This window comes from Lepisma saccharinum, chromosome 13 (genome assembly GCF_977018435.1).
Source record: "Lepisma saccharinum chromosome 13, izLepSacc3.1, whole genome shotgun sequence".
NCBI classification, from domain to species: domain Eukaryota; kingdom Metazoa; phylum Arthropoda; class Insecta; order Zygentoma; family Lepismatidae; genus Lepisma; species Lepisma saccharinum.
Genome location: NC_139241.1, coordinates 75,393,279 through 75,413,308, shown reverse-complemented (window position 1 = coordinate 75,413,308; position 20,030 = coordinate 75,393,279). Strand labels below are relative to the sequence as shown.

The following is a 20,030-nucleotide window of genomic DNA, read 5'->3' as shown; positions in this document are numbered from 1 at the left end:
AGGATTTCTTCCGAGCATACCTTGCCCTGAGTCCAATACTTAAATAGAAACTATACCCTCTCCCAGCTAACTGTGGAGCATGGCCGCACATAGATTCAGAGAAGCGAGGGAAATCGAGTGGGTAGTACATTTAGTACACGCCGTTGGAAAGGCAGTCGCTTTCCACCACTCCACGCAATTCCGTTTCTCTCACGTCTTCATTGGTGGAGCCGTCTCGCGTCACTACTTGCGCAGAGACTTCTTTTCGTTTGCCTGCTCTACAGTTAGCTGGGACGTAGTATAGATTCGCCTTGCTTCCATTCCATAAACATCTAGTTTATTGATGAACAGTTCTATGTCTTTCTGTACTTTTTTTAAAGCAGAGACCACTTAATCTGCTCTCCTTTATGGCACCTTGGATCAGGCCCGTACCCAGGATTTTTTTGAGGGGGTTCAAGCCCGAATCCCTTGTTATATATATAATTGTCAAGAAATATATGTCAATTATTAATTAAATTAATTAATTAATTGATTTATATATATTTATAAACATATATAAACAAAATAATTTGCTACAATATAAACTAGCAAATTAATTCCTTTAACGACTGGTTCAAAATGTCAAGAAATTAGAAGATAGGTGAAATGTTTTTAACAAGTGTTAGATATTATTTAATTATTGTTTTTTTTATTAAACATGATAATTAAATGTTCATACTTTTATTGTGTTATGTTTCTATAATGGTGTAAATCTACTAATGGTCTCTCGAAAGAAAATATTTCCTTATCAGAGTTGTAGCTAGAGATTTCAGCGCCGAGGATGAGAATGATTTCCGTACCCCCTGCACCGAATTTGCACCCCACACCTAGATGTAGCTGACATACTTAGACATTGTAGAAATTTTATGTACATACTCTTTTCCGTTGAATCCGATGAAAAGAAAACTCAGCATTCAAGATATGAGGCTAATAAAAGGACAGTCGGTTGTGCATCCTACACCACCTTCATTGAAGCAACGTGTGTTATTGTTCACATCTGCAAAATCGATTGCAAATTAAAGATAACTAGGCGGAGGGACAAAAATGAGAAACTTTAAGAAGACATTAGTTATCTATTAACATGTAAGTGCTATGTTTTATTCCCGACGAAAGGAAGTGAGAAATGGAGGAGAAATAACAGGTCGTTCTAATTTCTATGTTTCGGGGACCTAGGGTGGCAATGACAACCACCTTCGCAGCTACGGCGCCATTTCTTACTAGTTGATATAATTTAAAAATCTTATCTATGACTGTAGAAGTACGTTTTTACCCGATGCTGTTACCAGCCCTAAAGAGAGAGAGAGAGAGAGAGAGAGAGAGAGAAACAAAAGATGTAGCCTATGCAGCATTCACACACAGGAAGACATCATTCTTTGTTATTCCTTCTTTGTATGTGTTTATGATGTTATTCTTAGTAAAGTATGTTCGAGGTCCAAACTAATTGCTTATCTTTGTTGTTATAACACAAACTCTTACCATCGGAAAATTTTAATGGGGGAAACATTTTAATAGAACAAGACCATTGGTGGGAAGGTGGGAGATCCCCCTTCCGCCATGGAAATTCGTACCCTGAATGTGACCACCAACGCTATGGAATTATCCTTATAATGAAGAACATGCCTGGATGTAAATTAACCACAAAAAGAGGATAATTTCCTCATCAAGGCTGCACTTCGAAAAAAGTCAAATCAGGGAGTTATATGATGAACTGTCCCGACCAAATTGGAACATTTAGTAGCTTCCCATAAATCGTTAAAAACTAAAAACTGCAGACTTCTGGAGTCTGCCTCTCTCCAAAGACAACCCATTCATTTATACAAGAAAATCAAAATTCTTGCAAAATCTTAAAAATTATCCATGTTAATTTTGTAGGTTTGCATTAAAATATTTCATGGCCACCCTGGGTACGGGTCTGCCTTCGATCTGTCACAGTCAGATTTATCGTCGACCTGCCTCGTTATTATTATTCTAATCCTTAGCCGTGCAAAATGTGTTTTATCAAGGTGTTGAGTGTTTTTATTTGTATATATATTTGATCAGCCAAGCCAACGGGAGTAAGGGAGGAAGTCGCGAGTCTGACGGGCGAGCACCAGAAAGGTCACGTTTTGCATCTGAAACTTTGGAAATTCGACCTTAACGACAGCCATTCAAATATCTCGGGTTCCAGCAGCCGGACTAAAATGAAATTTTTACCAGCACAGCAACATGTATGCAAGGACGGATGTGTGGAGATTCGTCGTAATCAAGCAAGAATTACGGATGCCAGATCGAATTGGATATAATCGATCAGATTATGGACACAGATTGCAGTTGAGCCGTCGGCGCCAGGCTGACTCCCACCTAATCCTAACGTACTACCCTAGCAGAAGAACGCTCTGTCCAGGCTGGGAGGGAATGGAGCGAAGAGGAATGACCTCGTGGGAAGCGTACCCTCAACGACTGTCGAGCGTTCTTTTTCGAAATCCGCATAAAACGAAGGGACCTGCCATTTCGACACACAGTTTTACCGCGAGCTCAAAGGAGAACACATCCACGCGCTCCGAACGTTGAGACTGCCATTGTGCCGACTCGTCGTGTGTTGTTACTTTTTGGAGTGAGGACGAGCGGAAGTGCGCCAGCCTACTGTAGTCTTCAGAGCGAGTTTGTGTGAAGTGGCTGTAAGCGAGATTTTGTGTTTTTTTGTGAAGTGAAACGCGCATAAGGATGGCCGGCTGATCGTACTAGAAGAGAGGAGGAGGGCCACCTTCGGTCCGCCCCGATGCCAGACGAGACGCCCGACGAATGCCCGACCACAGAGATGCTCACCGACCCCGAGAGGAAGAGATACCGAGGCCCCTGACATTTCCCGAGCGACGCCGACGACCCACCGTCACTGATCCGCCGAGGAACCAGATGCATGAATGCTCTTCATCTTCTCGTCGTTGCGATCGTGGGAGAATAGGAAAACCTGTCGTGTGCATACTAAGTGATTTCAAACGCCCGCGAAGACGCCAGGATGCGCCGTTGAACCAGAGAGATGGTAACTTATTCATCTGTATGAATGTCAACACGTACCGGCTCGATCGATATTTAGAGAATGCCCTAGAAATTCGTCGATGTTTTGAAAACGCCCACACAACTCGAAACTTCGTATCAGACTCCCGTTGCGCTTAATATTTGTATTTAATTGTCTCAGGTCAATTTTACTAATTTCTTGTGATTATTGATGTTCTTAAGTTCACTGTTGTTTGTGCTCCTTTTGTATTGATTGAAGTGCGTACTACTAGAATAAAAGCGCCGCCCGCTTAATTGTTTAATCATATTGAGGTTTGTTCATTTTAGTATGTGTCAGCGCTGTGTCGCAGCTAGCTACGTCAGGTCGCGTATGTGTTTATTGTTAAAGTATTTGCCTGGTAATATTAATTGCTCGTCGCGGCGAAGTGTTGAAGTCCGGCCCGCTTGAGAGTATAGGTTTGCGTCACTCAACGGAGGTTATTGTTATGTTTAGGACCACGTCAGGTCGAGTAAAAAACGTCCGCCCACGTGAGCGTAATTGCTGTTGAGACGGTTCGTTTACTCTGGACAAATAATGTATTGTCACCGCACCGACCTATTTTTAAAGGTAAACTTAAGTAAGGGCTGGCTAGTGATTTGAAGTAGCACTGGAGCAATTCATAAATGACCTGATTAAACAAAAGTCAATGTAAAAAACCTGTGCATTTTATGTATTATTTTTGTTGATGTTCCCCGTGAGTCTAGATGTGTGAGTGAATGAGAGAATGCAAGAGGGGGAGCTGTATTGAATTGATTTTTTGTTATGAATAGAATATACTTTTTATTTTTATGTTAATTTGGGCAATATCATTTCATACGTATGTCGCTACCCGTGATTTTCAGGTATGCAGCTATCCGCTTCCTGGCTACAGGTAAAAGTGTGGTAATTGAAAGTATATGTGTTTTTTTGATATGGCTAATCGCTATGCACTGTTGGTCACCGTCCCTATACACGAACTCAACCTGGACCGTTAAGCACTTTCACTTGCCCGAGGGAGATTTAGCCGCCTCTATCTAAGTAGTGGTAGTTTTTGTTTTCCCGGCCAAGGGAGGGCGTTTACAGATCCATGTTTTTACGCGCCGAAGGACACTGAAAAGTAATTTATTCAAAAGGACGGCGCGTGAATTGTCAAGGTCGGATCCCGACTTCTGAAAATGATTTCCCACCTTTAATTGGCTTATTCTTGGTATTTTCTACTCCATAAGTGTTCGAAATTTTTTGAAATTGGCAGTTTTTATTTCAGAACAGTCACCTCAGGAGATAATAGCGTGTAGAATTCGATTTTTTTACCGCGAATTTTCGAAATTTCCCGACGTCTTCCGGAATCACAATTTTTTTTCTATCCGGAACATCGTGATAAAACCTTTCCTTCCCGCACACGGCTATTTATTGGATTTAAGACGATTCTAATGTCTCTGATGAAAACGATCTCTCCTTGTTTAGTTGGACATAATAGTGATTAAAGGGGCGATTCCTCCATGTAGGAAGTGAGGAACTTCCTACAGTTCATTTGTACTTATTTCGAGTTCTCTACTTTTTAGGAGTTTAATGCGTGTTATAACATTGTGAGCGCAAGGTACGTACGAGGGGTGACTGAAAAGTTCTCGGCCTACCCATGAAGGGTTGCCAGGAGCTCAATCGTTCATGGCTATTTTACAACATAGTCCCCTTTCAGCGCCACACACTTTTGCCACCGGTGCTGCAGGCCCATGATACCTTCCTTGTAGAACGTTTCATCCTGCACTGCAAAAAAGTCCTCCACCGCAGCCATGACGTCATCATCTTATGGAAAATGGATTCCACCAAGGTGTTGCTTGAGTTTAGGGAACAGATGAAAGTCTGAGGGAGCCAAGTCTGGCGAATAGGGAGGGTGTCGAAGCAGTTCGAAGCCGCAGGACTCGATGGCGGACATTGCAATGGTGGACGTGTGTGCGGGTTCATTGTCTTGGTGGAAAAGGACGCGCTTCTTCAACATTCCACGACGTTTCACCTTGATGGCCTCCCTCAAACGATTCAGTTGAGCAGCATAATACGCACCGTTCACCGTTTCACCTTCTTTTAGATACTCAGCCAGGATGACACCCCTCGCATCCCAAAAGAACAGAGACCATCACCTTGCCAGCTGATTTCATTGACTTGAACTTTTTGGGGGTGGGGGAGGAGGGGTGTTTCCACTGGTTTGATTGCACCTTGGACTCTGGCTGAAAGTGGTGGACCCATGCTTCGTCAATGGTTACAAAACGTTGGAGAAATGTCTCAGGATCAGCCTGAAGGAGGGTCAAGTTTGCTGCAGACAAGAGGTGTCTCTGACGTTTGTTCTCAGCACTCAACATTTTCGGGACCCACCAACATGACACCTTGTGCATGTCCAGCACAACTGTTAGTATGTGTCCAACGAGTTCCTGGGACATCCCCACTTTCTCTGCGATGTAACGTTCTGTCACTCGCCGGTCTGCCATAACAAGATCCTGTATTGCTGTGATGTTTTCTTCAGTACAGGCCGTTGCCGGCCTTCCACTGCGAGGTGCATCTTGGACAGAGGTGCTCCCCCTCTTGAATTCCGCCACCCACTTTTTCACAGCAGAATACGATGGGGCATCCTCCCCCAATGTTTTCATCATGTCCTTGCGGATGTCCTGTCCACTCATGCCTTTTTTCAGGAGGTATTGGATAACCGCACGAATGCTCACTTTATCCATTTTTCAGAAAATGCTCACCGTCTTCACTTCAAACATCAAAATCTGAAAAACAATAAAAAAGATAGTACTATGAAGTTTGGCATGGGGCTTTGCAAAGGCATATATTATGATTAGCTAAAGTAACATTCAGCTACGATAAATGCATCATGGGTAGGCCGAGAACTTTTCAGTCACCCCTCCTACAATTGACTAGATTAGCTAATGTCAAGAGTTGACTGCTTTCGCAAGCACCAGCAGTAACCGAAATACGATGGCCACAGGCTTTCTGCCGCTCACTGAAGAACCGCGGCGGTCATCCTACAGACAGATGGGTGAGGGGTGGAAGGGGCAGTGAAGGGAGGGGCGGCGAGGTTGCGAAGATCGGCGAGGACTGAGGAACCAGCAAGTTGTTCCTCAATCAGCGTTGCCAATCCCAGCAAAATGGTACTAAACCAAGCACAGTCCAAACGCCAGTCCCTGGGAGAGGAAAAATCGAATTCAATGGAATATGTTTTCAGGAAATAGAAATAATATTATGTCAAAATCTTATTTCTACTTCACCAGCGGACATGTTTCAAACGAAAGGGAGTATGCCCATCCAGCGGCAAGCTATTTTACAACCATGCCAATATCCATCTTCTATATTTTCTTCATCCTGCCCGATTTAGTTCGTCAGGAGATTTTGTGGTAGGAAATCGGTGGAAATTTTTTGTTGCACAATTTTAAATAATTTTGGGGGGAAATTTATACTATTACATAACTGTTAAGAATAAGTAACGCAAGTTCAAAACTCTAGAAAAGTAGATGCAGAATTACAATTATCCAAAAAAATAGTAATTAATAATAAATCCTAGCACAATTTAGAAACATTTAGCATAATTTCGAAGTTCTAGCAGCACTTTCTGTTATCGTGAATCCACTCGACGACAGGGAGGGAGAAGAAAATCGAAATTCTTGAAAAATCTGAAATATCGTTAACATTATTTTCGTCGGTTTTTATAGGTTCACATTTAAATATCTCATAGTTCAAAGTGAGGAGCAAGGGCACCTTGCCATACCTTGTGCATAGGTCTGCAGCTAACATTCTAAATGTAAGGGATAGTGTGAATGTAATTGAACGCATTTTTCAAACCTTCCTCGGTTTACCATCATTTCTTCTTCCTACACTCCGAAAAAGTCACGAGTCGCCACTGAGTGATTTGCTGTAACATACAACCTGTAAATCACTGAAAACAATATGATTTGTAATAAAATATCAATGCAAGTTCAACATTCGAATTACATTTTTCTCTTCAGATATCCCATAAGGGGCAAGTGCCCCATGGACTCCCCCTGCGTGCGACCTTGGAGGGCAGTCACATTGTTGGGTAGCTTGGGCCCCTCTGGCTCAACATTAGCATTGCTGTGAGCTTAAAGGTAAAGACATATTAGCCTGTGAAAACGCTTATACTTTCCTCGTCACAGTTTCATTCTACCGGTCCTCGTAAATAGACGTTAAGCGCATAAAATACTAAACAGGACTCCAAGGACTTTGTAACCTGACATTTAATATCTCGCCTTGACTTATTATAATACTCGAATTAGCTCTGAATAGAATGCGGTAATTTTAGATTTCGGCTGAATCCCACCTCTTTCCCTTCTTCGACTTGCCAAAAGCTTTTGTCAGCCAGCTGCCACGCTATGTCACACCATCAACGTGACAAGTCAAAAATCCTTTGTGTAGATTTAATAACGGGTTATTTTTTACCTTCGCCTGACAAGGGAAGGGTTGGATCCCCATAGCCCGCTTGCTGACAGGTGAACACTCGAACACGTGCCTTATATAAATAAAAGTGTAGTGTCGTTATCAATTACTTTGCACTTGCGCTGCAGGTACAAATATTTACTATAATCTCTTGTCTATTTATTTCATGTTGTACAGTGGGATCCATGAGTATTACCCTCCAAATTGTCCATCACCATGTTCACGCACTTTATTTGACCTAATAAGAGCTTCAAGAATTAAAAGGAAACTCAAAACAAGCTGTTGGCAACTTCTGCACCAGCATACATAAAAATCCATCGCTTAAAAACATATAGGATGTAAGAGAAATTTTAATGAAAATAGTCATGGACAATTTGCACGGTAATACTCATGGATTCCACTGTTCACTGTGTGCTGGAACATAGGCGTGCGCACGGAGGATCAAGAGGGGCAGTTGCTCCCCCTCTAATACTCTCACTTTGAAATTAGAGTAGAGGAATCTTATCACAGATATTAAACAATATTATGCTATTAAAGAAAAATTAAATATTTTCAAGTCGACGAAAGTTCCAAGCAAGTACGGAGGGGGAGGAGTGCGTTATTTCCTACATAATTGAAGTATCACACTTCATTCTCTAGTAAATGTCTTGTTATTAACACTCCCACATGCGAGGCGTATTCGGAAAGTAAGTACCGAAAGGGTGTAAAAAATAAAGTAAAATAATTTCGTACCTTTTTTTATTTGCATTGCATTCTACAGACCTTAAACTACTTTTCTACGTAGTTCCCACCATTGTTCAAGCATTTGTCGTAGCGTGGCACTAGTTTTTGTATCCCATCTGTAGAATGTTCCCGCCTGTGACAAAAGCCATCCATGCACTGCTGCTTCGACGTCGTCATCCTCGTCGAAACGCTGACCAGCAAGATACTTCTTCTTCAGATGAAGAAAGAGACGGTAGTCACTTGGTGCCAAGTCAGGGCTGTTGGCGGATGAACAAATTGTTCCCAGCCGAATGACGTGATGACATTTTGAGTTTGTTGGGCCGTATGCGGACGAGCATTGTCGTGAAGCAACAAAATGCCATCGCTAAGCATTCCGCGTCTTTTGTTTTGAATTGCACGACGCAGCCGGATTAATGTGTCACAACAGGCATCTTTGTTGAGAGTCTGTCCTCTAGGCAAGAATTCAACCATTCTTGCATTGAGAAAACAAATCACAGACCGGACTTCACAGTCGGCGGGCCGATTGATTTTCTTGAACATTTCAAACCTTCAGAAAATTACGAAGAAAAAGCATGACCTGCTCCCACGACTGTTTCTGGCTTACTAACGGATGAAGGACGTCAGCGAGAACTCACACGGTCGCGACTGCAGCGCTACAGTGGCAATATTTGCAAACGGTACTTACTTTACGAATACGCCTCGTACTTTATTCGTTAGTTTTATTATATCTATGCTATCTGCTGAACATTGGAAATAAATAAATGTGTAGTTGATTTGAATCTGCACTATGAAACCATGTTTATTTGTACATTACTCTCAGAACCACAGACAGGGAAAATAAAGAGAGAACAGAGAACATTGGTACTAAAAAGTTGGAATTCTTCTAATAGAGTTATTTTCGATGAATCCGAACACACTACACCGATAAATACAATAAAACAGTGAGACGGAATGAAGTTTCTTCTTTCGCCGATTCAAGTTTCATTAATGCTTTTGCACCCCCTAATCAGAGGGTTTGCGCACGCCGTTGTGCTAGAATCTCGGGTCACGTCTTTACACCAATCTCGAGGTGTAGAATGAACGAAACAAAAATTTGCGGTGTCGGCACGTCCATTTTCCAACCTTCAAAGTATACGAGGAAAAATACTCTAATTTTACTCGAGAAAAGTTAACAGGCAAGGTTGTAAAGATACCTGCACAGACAAATACAAAACATTAAAGAGATAAGGAGCATAGGCGGAGTTCTGGAGGGGCCAGGGGGCCCTGCCCCCAACTTAAAAAAGAACACATGATTAACTTCAGTTACTACATTTTTGTTATGAAGCCATACCGCAAATCTAGACGTTTGGCATGATGTCATGTGCGGTAATTGCGCCGCAATAGCGGGTCTTAGACGATTTGATTGATGTGTACAGTTTGCAGAAAGAAAAACGTAAAATGACTTTGTGTTGAGTCAACAGTTATTGCTTGGGCATCAAAATAACTTTTCAATTTAATTTCTGAAGCTTACTATTGTACCGTAACTTTTTAAAAGTAATGCGAGTATTGTATCAATAAAAAATTAATGAAATGCAAAATGCAATAATCGTACTGTTTTGCTTCTTTTAAAACTGACAACCAATATACTAATTAATATTTGTTTACTTAAGCGAGGAAATTTAACATTTTCATTTTTTAAAAAAAAAAATCCGGAGGAAAGCCTCCGGACCCCTTACAAACTAGGGAATATTCAATAACCTCCAGGTACTTCATATGCTTCTCACAGAGTCTGCCCCCCCCCCCAAAGCAAAAGCTCAAACTCCGCCCATGAAAGGAGACACTAAAAACTTCCTCAGAAACGGTATAAGAAACCCGGTCTTCTCAAAAATTTAAAACCATTTGTTAAAACACTGTCACAGTTAGATGCTATCATCAAATGTACAATATTCAGCCGTTAAAACTTAACAGTCCGACTCATAGGCGGATATAGATTTTTTTCCTAGAAGGGTTGCAGAATGTACAGTAAGCATATAACGTTTGAAATATAACGTGCAGATTTTTCTAGATATAAAAAACAGACACACACTATGTATTAACAAGACAACTACAAGAATTCGTTTTAGGTCCAATTTGTGGTCAGGAAAACTAATCGGGAGTGGACCTTCAGTGTGGAACCCAAACTACTGTGCACAATAAAAATAGGACACGTAAATCATGAAATGTTCGCTTCCCTGCAAGGCGCTGTGTGTGTTGCCTACCTCCACGGCGGTGGTAGAAGTTGCCATTGCAAATTTGCTATTAAAAGCCCCCTTGTGGCTGTTGAGTTAGGCACCACACATAATAAATACCTTGCAGGGAAGCGAGCATTTCAGGATCTACGTTTTCCCTTTTTATTGCCGGTGAGTGTACATATGAAGAAGTACCGTGCGTTCATTTCGATCTTCAGCCGAGAGATCGGGAGAAGCGTGGCGGGCGGCGCTGACGGAGATGCCGACATTTACGGTCTGTAATGCCCACTTATTTTTACGGACATATGCAGACATTTATATAAATATTGCAAAACGAGCACTAACCTGTGTTATAATTCATCATCTGTAATTCATCCAAGTTCTGCCCTTATATACACAAATAAATACGCTTTAGAAACGATGTTAAGTGCCACAGATAATGAAACACTTTAATCATAGTTTTGACCAGTAACGTCCTGCTTAAGTTTATATCCTTGAAAGAGTTTTGTGTCGATGGGGATCGTTTGGAGGTTTCGAATGCGCAACACTGTATCAAGATTACGCTGCAGACGAAACCGTTAAAAGTCAATGATTTTCGTGAACTTCGCGACTAGATGAAGACAGAGCTGTGAATATAGTGGCGAGCAGATGTAAACAAAGAGCGTGTTAATTCCGTACTGTGCGCAAGAGTGTTATTCTTGGTTACTTGCCGTTGCTTGTTTGTGTTATTGCAGTGTGTATGTGTGTTGTGTCAGTGAGACGATTGGAATGCCAGCCGCAAGGTTCACGTTAAGCGGGTATTACAGGCCGCAAATGTCGGCATCTCCGTCAGCGCCGCCCGCCACGCTTCTCCCGATCTCTCGGCCGAAGATCGAAATGAACGTACGGTAGTAGCGCTACTTCCAAACGGCACAACGTATTTAATTGTACTCATTGTTCCCAGGGCCGTATCAAGGTTTGTGGAGGCCCCTGGGCAAAATGTTTGGTGGCCTCCCCCCCATTTTTTTTTTTTTTTTTTTTTTACTAGGAGCTTTATTAGCTCAATATGTTAACCACCAATTTTCAGCAGTTGAAATGGTAGACCTGATTTTAGAATCAGTAGTCATTCACAATCGAACATATCGCAGATAGGTTTGCTGGGAGAATAGCGCAGTAAAATAATATTATAGGACGAAAATTGTAGCGCTATAGCAGCAGTAAAATTCTGCGTCTAAATGTCTACAGAATATTATGAAGAGTGAACACCGTAACTACAATATATAGTAAATACTAAGGGGGTTCAGACGGAAACAGAGAACTGACCAAATACATTCTAAAGAGAATTTCGACATTGGGAAATGTACTGCGGAACGGGTCCTTACGTACAATATTATACATAGACCGTTCCATTGGGATGTCTTCCTGATGTTTGACATTGCTACTGCTTACTAGGTGTGCAAACTGTATCAGCTCATTCTCTAGCGAGGATTCCAGATCCTCCTCGTAGATGCTCACAAGTTTGAATAAGTGTGCCTTATTTCCACACCACAGCCAAATTAATCCATGGTATCAGAGGTGCCCACAGTGGGGATTATGGCGCAGGTTGCGACATCGAGATTTGGAAGGGGGGATTTTTCCCTTTTAAATACTATAAAATTCAACATTATATATTTCTCCAAAATATATGTGCAAATTATGATTCTGGGTGCCGCGGAATATATTCTCATATGATCAGAACACCACAAGCCGAGAAAGTTTGTAACCCACTGAGAAAATCATAGTACTGCTCATTGTTGTGGAATCTCGTCGAATGTGCAAATGGCAAAATTCACACGGAACATATTCATCGAAGCGAACATAATGTACACGAACACATTTGTGCAAATGTAAATAAATAGCATGCACTTTGCACGACAGTATTTAACTTCACAATTACGATTGTTATCGATATTGAATCTTGATCTTTCAATCTTAAAATACTAAAAAGAATTACATTTAATAATCTAATTTAAACACTTAAGTTCAGCACATACAATATCCTATAACATCGAAGAAACTCGCGAAATGCTTGTCTATTTGCGTGCACTGTGGATAACAGAATCACGTTCCAAAACTTTCATTTCGGGCTAAAAGAAAAGATATTGGGTAAGTATATGACTCATACATTTCATATGTTTGTGCCTAAAGTGTCCCCCTATCGCTGAATGCAAATTCGAATTTAACTTTTTTCTCTAGACACAAATCTTAAGACGTGATCCTGACGAAGATTTGCATTATACTCGTACATCAACAACTTTAATCCGAATCAATTTTTAATGGTTGCAAAGTTGTATTTGTATTCAATGATGGAGCAACAGCAGGTTTACGTTCATTCATGTTTGCATAGATTACCTCGAACAGAAATTTCATGAAATTGTATCGTTTTCGGTACTTACAAGTCGATATACCTAGTCTTACCATAAATACTGTCCCAAAGTTGTAAGTAAATAGACACAAAATGGTGAGAGATATTGTAATATCAGAATTACATGAGCTGCATGGATGCATTATGAACCAAAATCACAAATAATTATTCGAAATGGCCACCTTTAGCACTGACAAACTTCTGAAGTCTTCCTGGCCACGCATCAATGGAATTACGCAACACATCAAGTGGAAACTCCGCAGCTGCCTTCTGAAGAGACCGCTTTAAACTGTCAATATTGGGATGTCTCTTCTTGCAAGCCATCTCCTGAAGCTTGGACCACGATTTGTAGTCCAAAGGGTTTAAGTCTGGACTGGTAGAGGGCCAATCTGACGTGGATATGAAGTCAGGAACATTTGCCTCCAACCACTGCTGGGTGGTGCGTGCTTTGTGTGCTGGGGCTGAGTCCTGCTGGAAGCTCCAGTTCTCTCCATGGAAGATGGTGTCTGCCTGCTGGTACACTTTGGCTGATGATCCCTTTTTCACAGAAATGGAGCGTGCCCTCATAGCAAATCTTCCAGACTTCATTTCCACTTCAGATTGGCCTTCTACAAGTCCGGAGCTATACCCTTTGGACTACAAATTGTGGTCCAAGCTTCAGGAGATGGCTTGGAAGAAGAGACATCCCAATATTGAAAGTTTAAAGTGGTCGATCTCTTCTGAAGGCAGTTGCTCATTTTCCAGTCGATGTGTTGCGTAATTCAATTGATGCGTGGCCACGAAGACTTCAGAAGTGTGTCAGTGCTAAAGGTGGCCATTTCGAATAATTATTTGTGATTTTGGTTCATAATGCATCCATGCACCTCATGTTATTCTGATATTACAATATCTCTCACCATTTTGTGTCTATTTACTTACAACTTTGGGACAGTATTTATGGTAAGACTAGGTAATATGATGACGTTATACAACTGAAGCAATATGAGGTCACCTATATACTGTCATGTCATTCATAAGTTCATAACACTATTGGTATCATTGAACACATTGCACACAATTACTTTAAACTTACCTTGGGACTTTCACCGACCTTCATACACCAAATTTGTGTATAATTTGGTTGCTTGGAAGGAACATCACAGGCGCTCTTAGGAATGTTAACACACATTCAATGATAACAAACTTATTATAACACTTCAGGACGACTTTTGTAGCTATTTGTTGTGCTCATGTAAAGTTCAGTTCATCTTGTAGGAACACTAGATTTATATTAATAATGAAGACTGAAAAACAAGTTATTTCATGGATAGACACACATTACTTGTTACCAGTGTTGCCAATCGTTTAATTTCTCTATAACTGAATAAACAAACAAAAAATCACATCTTTGGAAATGAAATATTTTGTGCAAAAAATAGAAAATGTTCCTGCAAATTCGTTTTTCAAGACAAACTGAAATTGGCACACACTGGAGATGTACTTCGTAGAAATTTAAGCAAATAATGCAAGCGCGACAAGGACTTGATCCAATTAGGAGTTTCCAGTAGCTCCTGCAAGAAAAAAAAATAGGTGAAGCCAGGGCTGGCTTGGCAGCTCAGTTTGTATAGCAATGGCATGGCATAGCATTTCAGAGACCTAGGTTCGAGTCCTGGCCAAAACATTTTCTGCTTAAATTTTTACGAAGTGGAATGCATTGGCTACTAGACTTGATGCAGGAATTGAAAAGCTACTACAAGCAAAGTGTCCATGCCCATCATAAAGTAAGGAGCGGAATTTAGATGAGTTCATTAACCAATAATCCTTCAGGCTTTTTAGATAAAATCGTAACAGTTCTGAATTTGTTATATGTTCACTGTTGTGCTTGCAATGCCTTCTACCATATCACTATTTGTAATATACAACAGAAACAATATTCCTAATTGTTCCTAATAGCTTGAGTTCTGGTATTACATATCCTGTGGTGTGGACCTCAGTGCTGCTGGTGGTGATTAAATTTCCATTAATTCGAAGATTCAATTTTTCTTTCACATTCTCAGAAGACTTTCTTGTCTATTTGATTGACATCACTGATACTTCTTTACAGGGGAGACATTGCACCACAATCAGTTAACAAAGCAATCACCATAGGAAATTAATGGTGACCCCTACCTTCACTGTTTCTTTCGTAACATTCCAGTTTTTCTTATTTTTGACTCGAAATTTTGTGACTTTTCATAATTATTTGTCCTATTTAAGATGGTATATTGAAAACTACAAAATATAACTTCTTTCTGTGAAATTTCATGTTATACCCCTAGAACAGCGGGGTTCCATTTATGCATGCTGCAATATCAGGGTTAGGTTGCGGTTCCTGTGTCATCCTGCCTTTAGCATGTTCACACTTGGCATAGATTACATGTCCTCATGTAGGTAGTGTTCTTGTACCGGGAAGGACGTCTCCAAACAAGTAGAAGTTTCTCGTCTTGTGAGGAAATGTTGCGTATTCTGGAGTGTTCAGTTGTTTATTATTTTAATTTGTATTTGTAATAAAAATGTATCGCATACCACCTAAACAATTTACAATACATAAACCCCAGATAAAAATATGATCCTATTCTAAAATAATTAGAATTTTAAATTCATTTCTTATAAGGGGTCAAAATGACCAGTTTCTGCTGTTGTAGGGGGTATCAGATCCTTCGCCATTCTAGTGTTAAGATAAATTACAGAATATTATTAGCAGAATTACGTTTCATTTGTCGAATATTTATCATCACCAAGGTAAAATGACATCCAACAAGCATTAAGAGAAAAAAAGTTGGAAAATAGTAAATATTATAGAGTCTAGGAGCCACACGAAAGAATCCTTTTGAGTTATCATCAGTTTGCAAAGACGTAGATTGAAGAAATTTCTTGCGAACTTGTTTGCAATGCAACAGTTTCTGTACACATCACATCAAGGTTACATTTATTGATCAAAAGCAGTTATTGTATATGATCTCCTCACTACTTTTAAATTTACTTCAAGTTACAGTTGCAGCTCATAAGCATGTGGAATAACATTGTGGAATATAATATTTTCACAAGACTGCAGAAGTTCACTCTAATGTTGGACTAAGAGTGTATCATATGCTATACACTATTTGTAAACATACATGTGCATTCGTTTTGCAAGTGTATATGGTTAGTTTTGGTTAAAGAGGAGCCATGAATTTTATTCAGATTCCGCTTGCCTTTGCTTGGGAGTAAACATGAGTTCCATTTTCGTATCAGAGTTATGGCATGATATTTTACCTAAAATTACTATCTATACATGTAGACAGAAAATGACTTTCGGGGAGTTTGTACCCACCCTGTTTTGTATGCACCAATACAGAGTTTGTAAAAGACTTAGCCGTTAGCTTTCATTTCCCAAACTGAAGTTTCATACTTGTTTTACATATTATCTCATTTAGTTGTAACGTTTAAAGTGTGTATGTTATAGATAGTCTCGCACAATGGCTGCGTGCTCTCCTGGGAGAAGCATAACAACTTTTCTCCTGAGATCTCGGCCTGTGTATGAGACCAGTGGCCACCCACCATCATGAGTAAATTGGGGAGCTACGAATGAGTAGCATAGCCCGGTCTCGGCAAACTTGAGGGTTTGTCATGTTGACCACACGTCACCCTGTAACTGGTTGGATGATTGGCCACCTCTGCTGAGGCACAGGAATGAGGCCAGCAGTCGGTAGGTAGGCTTTGGCACTTGTAGTCAGTTGCACCATGGGTTATTTTTATGATAGATAAGCCATAATATTATATTGCAAGTATGAAGAGCATGTGAACTGGCCTTTATTTTGCTGATGACACTAAACTTTCATAAATTCTTATTAACTTGTAATGAACGCCACATTAAATTATGAAATATAAAGAAAGGAACTGAAGAATGTATAGAGGGGGAGAAAGAAAGAATAGGAGAGATAACAAACAGATAGACTCTTAGTATCCACAACTACTATAGACGACACCATTGCTGCTATGTGTATCTTACACCAGGGCAAAGAACAAAGGAAGTGTGGGAAGGATTCAGAAAACAAAACACAATCATATTGTTTCGATTTAATGCTTCCTTAAATGCATCCATACCATTGGCACATTCGGTAACTGACACACAATTACACCATTTGCATAATACACAGTAGAATCCAAATTACATGAAAGATAACAACAATGAAATTTCATCATCGAAATTTCTATCTTCTTAGTGTCCGCATCTTCTTGAATTGTTTGTATATTGAGTCTCTCTTCTGTGGTGGCTCTTTCTTGTCGTAGCCGTACCTTCCAAGTTTCCTTCGTCCGGAACCTTTTTTGCTGTACACCTCTGACACGTGTTAAGGAAAACGTAGTTTATGGGCAAAAATGTTTACTTAAAATATTCAAGACTTCAATAATATCAATACATTCCAAGTAAGCAAAACAAGAACATAAACCTGAAAAATGTACACCAAGGGGTTGAATTAAAGATCTTCCTTCTAATGCTTTCCAGACATGGGGCTGAATATTTGAAGAGTGGTCAAGCTATCGATAAAACTCAAATAGTAGCAATAATAATAATAATAAATAAGGGCTAAGCCGATACCAATGCATCGGTATCAGAAAGTATTGGTTGAAATTTATTTATCAATACCGGCCAATAATTTTCCGGCATTTATTTTGTCTTTCATGGGTTCTGCAAAAATTCCACATTACATTTTCGCCGATCCTACTTATCCTGGAAAAATTGAAGTTTCTTTTTATTTTACACCAGTTTTGTGTGAACAAAATTTTGTGATAACATGTAATTTCACATTCTGACAATTAAACTAATGCACATTATAATTAGAGTGGTATACTTGCATACAAATATTAGTTACTATTTTTAACAACTTCACTGCCATTTTGTTATAATTTTTATGGACATAAACAGATAATCTCCATTCCATACTTTTCCAAAGTAAATGTCTAAATATGCAGCTTTTTTCCATTGCAAAAATTTGCTTCATCTGGTAATGTACAGTTATTAAGGACGTCATTCGACCATTTGGATTTTTATATCTGACCGGTAATGGTAAATATTATATCGATATTGGCCAAAATTTCATATGGGCCCATCCCCAGCTATTATTGTGTATGACATTTCTCTTCTGCTATTTTTGGGTTACAATGATGAGGATAAGTGATGATTACATGAAATTGATGAAGTGACACCTCTCAAAGGAACATCCATGAGTGCAAGTTAACACTTTCCTTCTTTGCCAACATCTAAGTTCATGGGAAAAATTGCTAAGAACTCTAAACTTGGTGCTCCTAACTTAACCACATGTGCATTTATTACAATTACAATCCTGCCTAGCCTCCCCAGTGGTGTAATGATAACATTGTTGCCTTGTGTAAAAGGTGCCCTGCCCCAGGTTTGATACCCAGTGGGTGAACATAGTGGTTCGGATCCCACTTTAAACTGCAGGCCCATTCCCGATTAGCCTATCGGTACATAAAGTAGACGTAAAATACACTTGTAATGTTTAAGGTTTGATATTTGTTGAGATGTTAAGATTTTTTTTAAAATGTTTGCTATTTCAAATAATATTAATTATATCACAGACAAATATGATTAGACTGTAAAGCCATTAATTGACCCTGAAACATTCTGAAATGCATCATAATCTGCCATTGTTGACATCACATTTCCAACTCGCCAGAGAAAGTGAATGGATCTGCCTGGATATTGCTACCTAATGGCAGACTGAGTCAGAAAACAAGAGAAGGTGGAGAATCAACAAGAACATGGTAATGCTGAAGATAATGTAAGAATAGCTTCTTTTTTTTTGTTTTTGCACTTTCCTTCTTTCCGATGCATGAAAGACTAATTATATCATTAAACTTTCATGACATGGAGCAAATTGCACAACGTTAATTTTGAATGTTCTTGCGCTTTACTTGTGAGTGATATTTTCATCTTTCCGGGCTTCAAGAGGCTAGTCTGAGCTAACAGATTATCTATCTGTGTGTGGTTAGTAAACTTACATATATATAAATTGATATGCATGTGTGAATATAAAACCTTGTCTAACTTTGAGAACTTTAAACAGAGCAAGCCTTACAGAATTAAATAGAGTCTCATGTTCCTGACACAAGGAGTAGCAGACTAACTTTGTGATGACTGGTCAAACTGGAGGATGCTGCACACTAATAATGCATGTATGGTTAGGTTAGGAGGGCCAGGTTTAGAGCTCTTAGTAAACAATTTTCATGATTGATAGCAACTGGACGTTCATGATCATGAAACACTGGTAACATGTTGGAATTAGTGTAGAATTATTCTGACAAATGTACAATGATACATTTGCACAAATATATTTCAATTTTACCAAATAAAGGATACTCATATCAACTGTTGGAGGCACTTGCAGGCCAAATGACTTGGCCACTTTGGTCAAATCCAGTTTTTCAACATTAAATATGCTCTTTAAGTGATGAGATGCGTATGCACGGATATATGACTTGTATGCATTCCGAGCGGACAAGTTGAGAAAATAGTTCTTTCCTATGAGTTTCTCCAACTGAAATGAAGAGGACAGAAATTAATATACCTTCAGAATATAACATCAATAACATACATGAAAACATTCTATAAAAATATTTTTGTAAAGAATAAATCTATTCCACTTTTTTCAAGGAATAGTAATCTACATATAGCTGTGTTTCACCTACGTCACAACTGTTGCATTGTGGGATCAAGCAGCCATGATTGAGGCCGGTTCTTGTAAACATACGGAATTCAAGCGGGCGGGTGGGATATTTCAACTTTGTTTACGATGATGCTGTGTAGTTTTCGGTTGTTTAACATGAACTCACACTTACCCTCGAATTTTCTGAGAAAGAACAGAAGGTGAGCTTTAGGACACGGGACTCGATAATTGTTGATCAGTGCCTTTGCTGAAGATATTCCAGGAGCATCAAGCACCATTATTGATGGGATGAACAACAAAACCTTCGCACAGCTGGCAGTGTTGGCTTTGGTTTGAGTTGGTGTTTTAAGTCCACTTTATGCACAGTAAGGCTAATCGAGACTGGACCTACAGTTTAAAGTGGGATCCAAACCACTATGTGCCTCCACCGGGTATCGAACCCGGGACCTCTTGATTACAAGAGATGTTGTCTTTTGATATCTACAACCAGGGTTCAATCAAAGGTGCTGAAAGGTTGAACAGGGGTCCATCCACAACTCTTCCATATAGTAGCATTG

General features: G+C 39.8%; 2 protein-coding genes across 2 annotated transcripts in view; both read right to left on the bottom strand.

The window, feature by feature from the left end:
* Positions 1 to 5,118: 5,118 nt before the first annotated feature.
* LOC145996824 (protein GVQW3-like) lies at positions 5,119 to 5,751 on the bottom strand. The gene has a single exon (XM_083133356.1). The coding sequence runs from the start codon at positions 5,749 to 5,751 to the stop codon at positions 5,119 to 5,121; it is 633 nt and encodes a 210-aa protein (XP_082989482.1).
* Positions 5,752 to 16,858: 11,107 nt separating this feature from the next.
* pit (probable ATP-dependent RNA helicase pitchoune) overlaps positions 16,859 to 20,030 on the bottom strand; it is an 85,116-nt gene continuing 81,944 nt past the window's right edge. Inside the window, exons 12-13 of the mRNA XM_083134458.1 lie at positions 19,167 to 19,344; positions 16,859 to 17,126 (exon numbers count right to left, since the gene is read on the bottom strand). Coding sequence (XP_082990584.1) covers positions 16,999 to 17,126; positions 19,167 to 19,344 — 306 coding nt within the window. The 3' untranslated portion in view covers positions 16,859 to 16,998. The remainder of the gene's footprint in view (positions 17,127 to 19,166; positions 19,345 to 20,030) is intronic.

What these genes read in the sequence shown, in the direction of transcription:
- LOC145996824 (XM_083133356.1), bottom strand. Translation starts at nt 5,751, where the DNA reads ATGGATAAAGTGAGCATTCGTGCGGTTATCCAATACCTCCTGAAAAAA.